This window comes from Cyphomyrmex costatus, unplaced genomic scaffold (assembly GCF_001594065.2).
Source record: "Cyphomyrmex costatus isolate MS0001 unplaced genomic scaffold, Ccosl1.0 scaffold193, whole genome shotgun sequence".
Classification (NCBI taxonomy): domain Eukaryota; kingdom Metazoa; phylum Arthropoda; class Insecta; order Hymenoptera; family Formicidae; genus Cyphomyrmex; species Cyphomyrmex costatus.
Genome location: NW_017275965.1, coordinates 3,067,107 through 3,081,093, shown reverse-complemented (window position 1 = coordinate 3,081,093; position 13,987 = coordinate 3,067,107). Strand labels below are relative to the sequence as shown.

Sequence of the window (13,987 nt, the reverse complement as noted above, 5' to 3'; positions counted from 1 at the left end):
AAATTTATTTCTTTTCTTTGTTATTTCTTTTCAGATTTGCAACTTTTCTAGAACTAGATGAATATAATAAATACTTAAATTTTTAATTTGTAAATGAAATACTGTATTTAATTGTGAGAAGTTGAATAAAGTTCTATGAAGGTATTTTATTAGAATTATTAAGAAGAGAGTTTTATTGATATATAGGTTGAGTCATAAACGAAATTATTATTTAGAAAAATAGTTTTTTTCTAATTTTATTTTGGTTAATTTTTTTAGTTGATTCTTATGTTTTTCAAGTAATATCATGACAATTCCACGCTAACTCACACTTGGATTATACCATTTCACTCTATCACGATCATCGAATAATCACAAAGATTTCGTCTGACTCATCCTATCTCTCTATCGATGAACATCAGTGGATTGTTAATACTAGAAATTTAGCAATCCACCGACTTATCATCTTTCATAACTTAACACAACACATGCATAATTCGTAGGAATCTCGTAGCTTAAAGAGAAGCAAACTGGATGGACATCTGTGCAAATGGAAGCCCTGTAGAAAATAACAGAAAAAAAGAAAACCAGAGAAAAAAAGAAAAAAAAAAGCGCGCGAAAGATAAAATGCGAAGTAAAGAGAAATGCATTATTAGTAAGAGGGGGAGGGGGAAGGGGAAAGAGAGAGAGAGAAAGAGAGAGGGAGAGAGAAAGGTAATAAACACAAAAGGAAAAAGTATAATAAAATATATTATATTTCAAGACAATTTTCATGGTAAAGACGAATACAGTCTGCAGAGCGCATACATAACCATACTCATAAACGGACGGAGGCTTCCTTATTCGAGGTTTGGAGATTTTCACACTTAAAATTCAAAGTATTAAATCAATATATATGTTAATTTTTGAAAAATTATAAAAATTTTGTTTGGTACACAAATAGTATTTAATCAGGGTGTATAGAAATATATATAAATATATTTCACACATACACCATAAAAGATAAAATATTTGTATTATTTTGAAATATCATCCTCCATTTAGATAACTCCATACTCAGAAAAATCAAGTCTCCGTCTCTGACCATATTTTACATTACAACTTATCAATATAGAAAATGTTATCAGAATAAAATCTTATATATATTTTTTTAAATCATTTAAACATTTCAAATTTAACTAAGACACGCGCGCCTAAAGAAAACTTTAAATTTTTATTAGATGTAGAACAATTTTTTCTTAACAAAAACATGTTTACACTGGGGACCATATGATGAGATATATAATATAAAACCAGTGAAGATATGTAGTATGTAAAAGAAAGATCTTAGTTAAACTTCAAATTTGATTTAAAAAAGTATATATACACACATTATTTATATCAAAGATATATATTATATATATATACATATTCTTTGTGAAAATTGTCTTGGAATTATATTTTGTTATTTTTTTCCTGAATCTACTTTCTGTCCCTCATCTCTCTCTCTCTCTCTCTTACTTGCTATATTATGCATTTCTCTTTATCTATTTCGTAATATTAAAAACATTGTACCTTTTTACATAGTAAATATCTTCACTGGTTTATATTATATATATCGTTATATGATTCCCAGTATAAACATTTTTTGTGTTACGAAAAAATTGTTCTACATCTGGTAAAAATTTAAAGTTTTCTACGCGCGCGCGCGTGTCATAGTTAAATTTTAAGTCTAATTAATCTAAAAGAAGTACTGAATTTTAACACAAAACTGACTTATGATATATAAGTTCAGCTTTCTATGCATTATCTAAGATCTAAATAAGGGGGCGAGGAAAGCTCCACAATCGCCGTACATATACGATACGAATTATCAAATCTCGTTGTTAATTTTCAGATGTATTCAAATTATACATTTCTTTTATTTACAAACAAGGATGTCAAAAATATTATTTGAGTTACAAGAATACGTAGTAATGATCATGCGAATTAATTGAAGAGAGAATAATAAGAAGAACTAAAAAAATCACATTCCTCTTATTAATAACAATAATAACTAATGATATAATGGAAAACGTATAATATCATAATCTTAATAACACAATAAAAATTAATATTCAGATGTGATACAGTAGTGAAAACTATAAACAGTTTATATTTTAAATGCTCGGAAAACGAATTATATAAGAAAAGAATTTCGTTCGCGTTTATTTTGAAAATGGAGCTGATTCCAATAGACTGCTACATTCTTTAAAATAAATTATATTTTATGTGACTCTAATAAACTTGTTGATATATAAAAAATCTCAACCCACACATTGAAATAATCTATATTTTAGGAATTTACGTATAGAAATCATATCTTTTTTACACATAGACTCCTCACTGATTTTACATTATGTACATTGTTATGTGGTTCCCAGTATATATTAATATTTACATTGTTTTGCTGCTAGAGTTTATTATCATTAAATCTAAAACTAATAATTATAATAATAAAAACATAGAGCATTGCGTATTCATGTACAAAATACTCGTTAAATAAGATATTTTTCAAATAACATTTTGTACGTGTAACATTCCCTTAATATTTGCTTGTGAAGTCTTCTCTATTGTTTTGAATTTTAAAATTTTCTATAAGTTTTAGATAAATTCAATATATATATATATATACATTAATATAAAAGGATTATCTGGGCACAAAATTGACTTTCGATATGTGAGTGCTTTATTCATTTTCCATTAGTTTTCATTCAAAAAAGTTATCGTAAAGATCAGAAGTATTTTTCTGATTTTAAAAAAAAAATATATAATAAAATAATTGGTTAATATTTTTCTGTATAAAAATTAATATTTACATTGGAAACCACATGACAATATTAGAATTCATTTTTAGAACAAACACGAACAAGATTCTCTTTACATAATCCGTTTTTTCAAGTATTATTAATTTTTATTATATTATTAGGATTATCATGTTATATGTCCTCTATTATAACGTTAATTATTAAATATGTGATTTTTTAAGTTACTCTTAACAGTCTCGCTTCAATACATTACATAATTCTTTAAATAATATCGTTGACATCTGCGTTTATAAATAATAGAAACTTGTATATATAAAATTTTTTAATGCATTTTTCATGGTGCGATTAGAGAATGAAATCATAAAATCCCAATTCGCACTAGTGTATTGTATAGTGTACTGTATACCAAAACGAAGTGTACTATTTGTATATTGTATACCAAAACGAAGTGTACCGTTTGTGGGTTAATACTTTGAAACATGTCTGAATATGTCTGAAGATAATAAACTTTTTTGGGTATGTGTGTGAGATTTGCGTGTATATACGTCGATTAGGGTTTCCCAATACATTTACTTAATAATGCATAAAAAAACTCTACTTATTGCGTATATTTATAATTTAATTTTATTATATTTTTAGAAAAGTCAGAAATTATGATAACTTTTTTTAATGGAAAACTAATGGAAAATGAAGTATTTTTAAGTATTCTTATCGAAAATGAATTTTATGTCCAGATGCAGTCTTTCTTTTATATTAATTTACGATTTAGAATTTACCTAAAACTTAAAAAATTTTTTTAATTCTAAATAATAGAGAATATTTTACAAGCAGATGCTAAGGGAATGTTACACGTACAAATTCGTGTTTGAAAAGCATCTTACTTATTGACGAGTGTTTTGTACATGAATATGTGCTATGTATTATTATTTTGTTTTTGTCATCGTGGTTTTATATTTTATAATAATAAAGTCTATTATAACCAAACTAATAACAAAATTTTGTCCATTGTGTATTCAATGAAATATACAAAATATACACTGGTGATTCAATAAACTATATTTTGTATGTTTCATTGAATATACTATGCAAAACCTCAATTTTTCATACAATTTCAAAATTTTCGATAACCTATCCAAATTATCCCACTTTCCCCTAACTTTTGCAGCCTGTAAAAAGACACTCAAAATTCACTCATAACTTTTTTTTGTTCTTTTGCCAGCTTGTAAAAATATATTTATATATACACTTGTATATATGTATTTATAATTGTGTAAAAATATCTATAATATATGTTTATAATTAATATGTATATATATTATTATAACATATGTTTAATGTATTACATATAATTATATATATTTAAACAGATATAATTTTTAATAATTTTTATATTTTATTTTTTATTGTTATATTCATTTTGCTGCAAATAAAGTTATCGTTACACGAATTCTGTACACAAATTTTGACCATATAAAATCTGTATTTAGGATCACCGTTCTCTCCCCACCCATTTTTAAAAAGCATTAACATCAATCAAAATAAACTATTATACAGTAGGAATTACATTTTTTTTTATTATATTTATTATCACTTAGCAACATATCCAAAGACCGCCAAGAGGAGCATTATATTCGGAGATGTTTCATGATATGGAATAGCGTACTCGAATTTAGAATTTTTCACAAAACATGTTCCAATAAATTGTACATACGTATACAAGTCCGTAGATCTATAATTAAGTGATAAATAACGTAATTTCAAGAATCATTATTTTGCATCTCGTGCTTACTCTCCTCACGTCAAAATGCATTTCATAAAATGAACGTCTCAAATGTACAAGCTATATATGTATATATAAATGATAAATTCAATGCAAATTATCGTGAACTCTGTAATGTACATACGTTGCGATATGTTAGAATATAATATTATATATAGATTTATCGATATATATATAATACAGATATATATTGCATCATGAAACGAAACTTGTGTTTTCAATTTGACCGTCCTCTACATCATCTTTCGAATCCGACATCCTGTCTCGACGTAGTATCTTTATTGTGATATTATGATCATATTTATATAAAAATTATAACGTAAATAGCAAGAGAATAGTTCCGTTTATAATTGAAAATTCGTGAATGTTATATGAGTACAAAAATTAATTGGAACGAAAAATAAAAGTCTAAGACAAGAAATCTCTCTCTCTTTAGCGAATAATACAATTTTTCTAACATTTTATCGTCTTATATATCGTTGGGTTGATAAAAAAAAGTAATATAGGTTTGCAACTTTTTAGTAGACCATTTTTTAAAATTCTAAATTGAAACATTTTAATTAGGATAATAAATATAAAGTTTTAATTATCATCGTTGATAATTTTTTTTAGAAAAACGGTGCAATGATTTTCATATCGAATCTTCGATCACTCAACTGCGAAACGAGTTCTCTTGCTTTTGTAACAAGTCAATGTCAAATCGTATATAAATGGCACGATGAATCCACGTGAATAGACATACCCTATGATTTGCACAAATAATTTTTCGCCGCAAGTAGGCTTTTATTCTCCTGACGATGGGTCATAGAGCGCATTCGCGAAATCATCCCGATAAATATGTATATAATATATCGTATATGCATAAACTTGCGCGCCGAACGCGGTGTATGGCCGAGTGGAGACATTAATTCGCGCCAATAAATATTCCCATCGTTCCGGCACATAAACCCCGGCGTTTGTCATACACACGCAGTCATTTCGGTTAAAAGGCATTCCCTCCGCCACTGAATGCAAATGCGAGTAGCTCGTTGTGCGTGCCGCTAGGGTCTCTAAAGTGCTTTCAATTACGCGTTCCACCTAACGTTCCGACGCGACGCGGCGCGACGGTCCTGCATGCGGAGGGCCGTTTTCCTATGTTTTACATAACCGGGATTTTCAAGTGTTTCACGCCCCACGACGACACGCATGCTGCGTGTCGACGGTGGCGGCGGCGGCGGCGGCGGCGTGGTATGTACGTGAACGGAATGCGTGAAGTGCGAGAGCTCGTCATTATTTAATACCTATCGCTTCATCCGCTTTCTTCGTTTTTTTACCTCCTTCTCCCGATCCACGACCTTCCGCGATGTTTAACTCGTGAGAGGTTGCGCTTGATGACGAGCGATGAGACGGAAAATTGTTTTCCTCTCGCGCGTTATAACGTGACATTGATTGTCTGGAATATAAGGCCGCTACCTAGCGCGTAATTTGCATCTGCACGTATACCAGACACTAAAAACCAAGAAATAGAACACTCGTATGTATTCAAGCTATAAAAAGATAAGCAAGGCCTGTAAACGAATAACAAAGGTATATATTTAAAAGTAATTTTTAATATTACAGTTAAAAGATAAAACTTTTCGGCTTACTTAGCCATCTTCAGCCATTGTAAAGATTTTAATCCACATAAACGCAAAACTTAAGCAACAGTAAATGATACTAAATATAGATCACGCGAAGCACATCACAATTTTATAAATAATAATTTACTTCTTACGTTTATTATAACGACCTGAGTGTAATATGAGTCCATAATTCGTTGTTATGTATGTCGAATGTTAAAATACGAAATAGATCGGAAATCCAAGATATCAGTTGCGTATGGATATCCAATATTAAACTGTATCATTATAAGAGAGAAGTTAATTACAGTCGTTAATTTTGAAAGAGTTAAATTTAAGAAAAATTTACTTACAGTATATCTGAGTATTCAATTTCCTCGTGAATATCAGTTATGTTAGCGCTTCAAAATGTGAGAACGAAATGTGACCATTTTATACGTAAAGAATAATTTAACGAATAAAGATGTGTGTTTATGTGACCTTTCTTAATTCGACGATAATATTGAACAGGATTTATTGAAAACAGCTCCGTATCTTTTCTTAAGACCATTTACTTGTTATGTAACGTGTACATTTTAATGCACAGAGCAATAACAGTACTAATGTCAAGCCTAACATGAGAAAATACATGAGACTATATTCCATACATTAAAAAGCATACGAAATAGTTGCATCTGCAATAAATGATGATCTTTTATATTGTAATATCAAAAGTTACTATTAAATTTACATCTTATTTGCTCGTTTATGGGCTTTTATTCTTTTTATTACCAGAAACTAAATTGAAAGAGACGCGCTACTTATTTCAACCAGGTAGACGGTGTCACCGGCGCGAAGCCGCCAACAACAATACTCGCGGAACAACTTTAGATAACGTTTCTTTAAATATCCCGTGCGTGCGTAGCGCGCGGCGATATACAACCGCACGATATACGAGATGGACGACATGGAGTTGATTTAACGACACTTGTTGCTCGCACAAAGTTGGATAATAATTTCAGGTCGCTTTCCGGGTTTCGGGCAACGAGTGAAGCGACGTCCAAACGTGTTGTTGTATATATATCTTTTTCCAGTGCGTCATCATTTCTTTCGTGTTTTACCTAGTTCGAGCACAGCACACGAGACTTTCCTGTTATGATTGCTACTTTTACTGTTTTATAATTCTCTTCAATCACGCTGTTTTCTTTTAATATTAATAATGTCATCCGAATATTCCGTATAATTACGCGAGTACTAAAGAGCTAACAGATTATTATTTCATAAAAGAAGTCAACCTCATAATATTGCATATCAACAAACGATATTTTTTATTACCGCAATTAGAGCCTCTAGTTTTATTTGATTTTGGGAAACTATGTGTTATTGGCATAAATATATTAGCATGCGCCTATCCTAACGTAGCGTATAATAACTGCAATATTTCATAACAGGCAATTGTAGTTGTAATAATAGCAAGGTAAAACTGGCTTCGCAACACGCGATCAAATAGCAAGGATATCTAAGTACAGAGCTGGCTTCAAGAGCGACAATTCTCTTGGTCAATTTTTTCCTTCAACACCTGTTCTTTGTTTATATGCAAATATTTTTTAATTAAAAAAAAGTTATGAACTATCCGGTTGTGATTTGTTTAAATTATACGAATTGAATGCAATCGCTATATTATGACTAATTAACACTCACCGGTTTTTTTACACGACGATTTTTATCATCTCGATTAACCATCAGTAAATCGCAAATTATTTTGATAGAACTGCGATCGTCTAACGTTCGATCGAGCGACATCGTTTACGTATCTCTCGAAGGTCAGGTTCCGTCTGCGAACAAATAAATACGTCAGAAGACATTACGTAGCGACGAGCACGTAAACGCAGTACAAAGTTAAACTGAAATCATCATCTTGAAGGCCAAAATTATTTTAACGCCTCAATCTAAAATAACGAAGAATTGAAATCTCCGAGGAAAACAACACAAAAAGGACATTATTAGATATTTTTAGAATTCGAATAAATATTCCCGATGAATTTATATTTCCCGATGAATGTATGCAACAAATATGTCGTAACGTCCATCACGTGCAGAGCTATTAATGACAAAATTTTTTACTCGCGGTGTACCTATATAGATATCCGCGAAATAAATCACAGGTGATTTAGATTTTTCCGATATTTGAAAATTACTGACCGCCGGGTATGCCGTTTTAATCGCGCTTCCGCTTTAAAAAGTAACGTCCGCACAATGATTTCTGCATGCGCAGTTGCGAAAATATTGCATAAATACGGTAATGCGCAAATGTACTCACAATCTTGAATTTGTATATATATATATTACTTTTGGTATCTACACAGAAAGAATAATTATGCATCAAAATAATTATGCAAAATACTGAAGCATGTTGATAATGTTGTAAAAAATGTTGATATTTTATAACATTTTGTTATATTATTTGAGCGTTCTACATTATTTTGATAATCTATATATACACTTTTATGATTATTTATTGTTTTCAGACCTGATTAAATTTTTAGATACTTTAGTAAAACCGTTTTTTTTTTAATTGGCTATGACACAAATATTCTTCTTTTAATTTCTCTTATGTCTTAATGTTATGTTATATAATAGTACAAAATTATTATTATTATATGATATGAGCATTGTTTAACTGCGCAAAATATATTTAGCACGCTACAAACGCAAATCTTACTATATTTTATTGTAGCCTAATTTTGTTCAAATTATCTATCATTTCTTTTTTATGTTCACATGTCGACTGCACGCGTCTTATCTTCTACTTCTTCATGCTTTCATTTATTTTCGAATGATTTCTTCAATTCTTCGGTAAACGTAAAAGACCTGCATACGAATTTCAATCAAATATCTGTACGTTGGATCGGTAAAGATAAAGTTTACGTAAAAGTCGCGAAAGGGTAGAGACACTTGAAGCTTAGTAACTATTTGCGCCTCGTGATGAATCAATTTACATTGGATAAGGAAAGAAAAATGATGAAAAACGAGTGACGCGAGTTCGCTTTGATGGCACTGTGCTTCAGGTTCGCTTTAATCTCGAGTCGATCCCTCGGATCACGCGTGGATACCTCCGTGCGAAACATCCCCTCGCGAGTTGCAATTTATAAGGTATCGCGCACCTCGCCTCCACACTCTGCCTCTATCCGTCTGATGTTCTCGTTCTCTCTCGCTATCACGGTTCCGTTGATCCGGTTAACCTTCGTTGCTCCCTAAGTAAGATAATATTCACGGCCAATTACCTAAAACGCACTCCTTATAGCACCGCCCGTGCGCCCGGAGTTATTGGCAATCTGCCACTGTGCCGATCGAGTATCCGGTACGAAACGACCTTATTATTAACGTTCAAGTAAGCTTTACTAGATCCGATAACCCTGACTTCGTTCTCTCCGTTACACCATCAAAATCATAATCGATCAGCAGTCGTCCAACATATTTAATTCCTGACGGAATAAACTATTTTGTATACGTCTGATGAAACGACTCGGCTTTCATCGAAAGAATTCTCTTCGTCAACTTCCTATACTCAAACGCAAATTAACGGCCAGTATAACGAACCGATACTCCCGTGAAAAGCAACAGCAATGACGAACGCGAGATCGCGAAGCGAGACTATAACTTCTATCTGGCTTATCGACTCACGGGCTACTTTTCATCAGTCCTACTGACGGAAAAATCACGGCACCGAGATAATAAGTTCGCGATTACCACCAACGTCGATCCAACGCGATTTCTACAGTGAGACGAGGGGACGACGGGCGCGCCGTCACCGATCGAAAGATCTAACGGATCCACTAATCCATCTCGAGCGAGCGGGTTAACGAACTGCGAATCTCGTACTTGTTATCCCGAGTGACTTAAATGATTGCATACCCTCTCTATGGAGTCATAACTGCGATAATTACTGCGAACATGAGTGAGTGAGAACTCGCGCCCACCTCTTCATCTCCGAAGAACCAAGAATACGTCGTGTATTTTATATCTGCGGTGCTTTTCGATATCATGCCTGCGAGTAACATATGTAAACTTTTGATACATGGTTTTTCTGAAATACCTAAGAATTTAGCTAAGTACAAACCTCTGAAAATAATTTTGAGCTATTAAAATATGTAAGATGCTCAAACTGATTGTTAGAATATTCAAACTTTTTTGCAGTATTTCTCATTATACTTGAGGTTGCTGTATAATTATTTTAATGGTTCCACAAAATTATTTTCAGATTTGTATTTGCCTAAATTTTTTTAGATGCTTCAGCGAAATCTTTAGAGGTGTAATCTTCTAAATTTATACACAAAAACGTTTATTGGAGAATCTATTAATATATATAGATACAAACTTTATTAATATGTGACATATACATGAGAATTAATACATTACAAGGAATCTTTCATAAAAATCTTTATTTAATTTTAGCTTTTATACTCTCTCTCTCTCTCTCTCTTCTAGGAATACTTTTAATTATCTCTTCTTTTTATTACTAAATTTTACATTTAAATTCTTCTTTTAGCGACTTTCTTATTTGATTTAGGTATATTCTTTCTTCTATAGATTTATATTTTCCAGTTTTTGTAGTGTTAAACCAACCTATAAATACGCTAGGTGGAATGATATAAAAAAAGAAGGAAAAGTGCAAAAAGTAATAGCTAAAAAAAAACGGTTCGGACGTAGAGCTTCTTTTCGCTCATCATTTCGCATTTATGGTACCAGCGCGCGACAGTTATGGCAACGAACGGCCGTCGAGAATCCAGTCAGACCTTCCAATTTGTTAATTGGCACGATAACGTACGCGCATCGTATATTCTGACGAACTACCATCGTCTCTTTTCCTTCCATCTTGCTCTTTTACTGTTACATCGTGTTCGCGTTCGCATGATTAAGACTCGTAATCATACAGTCGTTCGTTAAAGCGAACACGGATTACTCGAACTGAATTTTTTTTTTCAGTTTCACGCTTGCTCACCTCCCAGATCGATTCATAAACACCAATAATGTGCGCTGTAATTATTCACAGAGTTCTCAATAAAATTTGAGAAACCTTGCACCCGGTAATTTCAGGTAACGCGAACGTTTTATATGTTCGTGCTTGTCAGCACTTAAGATGGAAAGTAACACCTGCAATTGCGCTGCAAAAAAAAAAACACTTGAAATTTAAAAAATTTATTAGCGTGTCGTTTTCATTTACTCATATCGAGCACGCGATTGAATTGATCGTTAATTATAGGCTAACAAAATATACGTCGGCTTCAATGATTAAATCTGCGAAAAGGAAGTCTCCGAGGACGACTCGCACACGATAAAGATATTATCCCACAATATTTTTATGAATATCTGATGCATAAAGAGAGTAATTTTTGTCTGGAGGAATTCGCGGGCATTCACGCGTTAAAGGAGAGGGTAGCCGCGAGGAAAAAATGGCAAAAAGATGGCGAAGAGACCGAGGGGTTGCGTTCACGCACGGAGACGGCTGTTACAAACTGGTCGGACTAGCCTCCGGGTCAGTTTATCGCAAACAAATGGGTTACGCTTGTTCGACGCCGTATTTCACCAGAATTTATTGTTTATTATTCCGCCGGCTCGGGATGATATAGAGCCATGTTTGCTCGTAGTAGCGTTAATGTCGTTAATAGCACCACCGGTCCGAACCGAACCGCTAACCACCGGGAGCCGGCAAACCCTAAAACAAGTTCGTCATTTCTTTCTCCCGTTATTTTTCGAATTGTTGACGCAAGAAAATTTAATTCTCTTTTTTTCTTCACATCAGTCTTTGATTAAAAAAAAAAATAGAATCAAGATCCGAGTAGTCGAGGAAAACGAAAAAGAAGATGACATCGTAACTAGAAGAATAGAGAAATAAATTCCAAGTAGATAAATGTCTGAGAAATTAGTCATTGGCCAGTTTTTATCTTTTTTAATTTACTGGACAGTAACTATCCAGTAATAGACTAGAAATCTTCATTAGATAAATCTGGTGGATAACTAGTCGGAAACTAGTGTGGTCAGACGAATCAGTAAAATCGAAAAATTCTGATTATTAAATTGTTTTTTACAAGGCGTTTATTGTTGTTATAGACAAGCCTTCTAAAAACATACAGATAATTGAACAAAATACACAGAAAATAACGCAAAATATAAGAAGAATAAAATTAAAGAAAAAATCTAAACAAAGAAGATAGAAAAACTAATATAAATGAAAGAATGATAAAGAAAATAAGAAATAAGAGAGTGGTGTGTGCAAGAATGATATAATTCTCTATTATTTATTCGTGGGGAATTTATTTAATTTGCTCAATCTAACATAAAAGGTTTAAGGGCACAGATTGTGCGTGCTACGTCGACTCCTTAATCACTCGTTTCGTTGACGTGCACGCGCCGCCGCGCCGCGACCCGCACGAAGCTCATATCACGCCGATCGCTTAAACCGTCCTGGACCTGACGCTAATGCGTTCTTAATGTGATAAATTCGTCGCGGGTAAACAGTCAAAGTTCGGCCCGCTTCACAAGGTTGCACAAGATGCGGGGGAGATTGTCAACGTTTGTCCTGTATATACAATTTTCCCTGCCGTACGCTTTTCCATCGTGCCGTTTATTTCGAATTGAGCAACAGAATTCGACGCTTTGCCGACGCGCGGCTCTTCCGTCTCTCTGACGATCGTGACTGGTAAATGTTTTTGCTAACTAAAATTGCCCATTGCAGAACTATCACGCGAAACATATGTACGCACGCCGCAATAAAGATGCCGTTGTTTTACGAGCAATTTCGGAGTAATACGAACAGTACGTTGCAGTTTCCCGGCATTAGAACGGTTCGCTTGTCATTCGCTTGCACGCGACACCGATTTACTTTCGTCTTAAAGTTGTTGAGAAAATTCAAGACACACGTATGTATAATATAATGTGTGTGGCACAAAAGGGAAATACACATTTCTCGCGGAAAATGTTGGATTTTCCATTACAAAAAAAGTTAATCGAGTAGTTCAGCGAAGAGCTTGATGCGCAAGTTAATTCAGCATTTATATCATTAAGATTTGATAGTCCGATAAAGAAATTAAGACTGTAAACGATTATCAGTATACTAATTCAGTTAATTCTTTGCTGCAATGAAAATTCTAATGTAACAAGTTTTTTCATTACGCGCCATTTTAGCAGATTTTGTTGGAAATTTTGATCTATATATTGGATTGATTTTTATAGAAAATCGTTTGCTGTATTAACAAATTTGTTATGCTATTACGAACTATATATGATTACTTATTGTTAACTTTATTCAGCTGTCAACTTTGCTGTTTTAACATAAAAAAAACTAGCCGTCTGTATATTATGGCCGTAGATCAAGCCTCTAAATCTGTAGTTTTTAATTGTTTTAACAAATCTTTATTTCCGTGGTGGTATTTCTTGAAAAACTGATAAGGAACTATTTTCTTTCTTGCAGTCTACACAGAGATTTGACTCGGGTAATTTTAGGACAAATTCGTTCACGCTACGACCAGTAATTTTGCAGGTGCAAACAGCTCCTCGTAATCGAGTTAATATTTATAGGCATTTGTCCGCCTTCACGTCCTTCGGAATGCGCCGCGTGCAAACGTGAATTACGCCAGGGTGGACGTTAATTTATGCGTACTGGGGAGCGCTGTCAGAAGAGCAGCGTCAGAAGTTCATAAATACGAAACGTTGACCTGAAATTAATTTAACAGCACTATGGTAAATTGCCTTTACTCTCGCGCATTAGACTCGTTTGCGCATTTTACAAATTACATATCTAAGCGGATGCTCCATATACTTATATGACTTTCTTGCGACCCTTCAAGGACGGCGCTCCACCCGCG

At 33.0% G+C, this 13,987-nt stretch overlaps 1 protein-coding gene across 3 annotated transcripts in view; it reads left to right on the top strand.

Annotated features, from left to right (window-relative positions):
* SoxN (SRY-box transcription factor soxNeuro) overlaps positions 1-13,987 on the top strand; it is a 107,641-nt gene that overhangs the window by 4,150 nt on the left and 89,504 nt on the right. Inside the window, exon 2 of one of the 3 annotated variants that reach the window (XM_018538608.1) lies at positions 483-835. The exons of the other annotated variants lie outside the window; for them this stretch is intronic. Coding sequence (XP_018394110.1) covers positions 483-498 — 16 coding nt within the window. The 3' untranslated portion in view covers positions 499-835. Of the gene's footprint in view, positions 1-482; positions 836-13,987 lie in introns of those variants that run through there. 3 annotated transcript variants of the gene reach the window in all.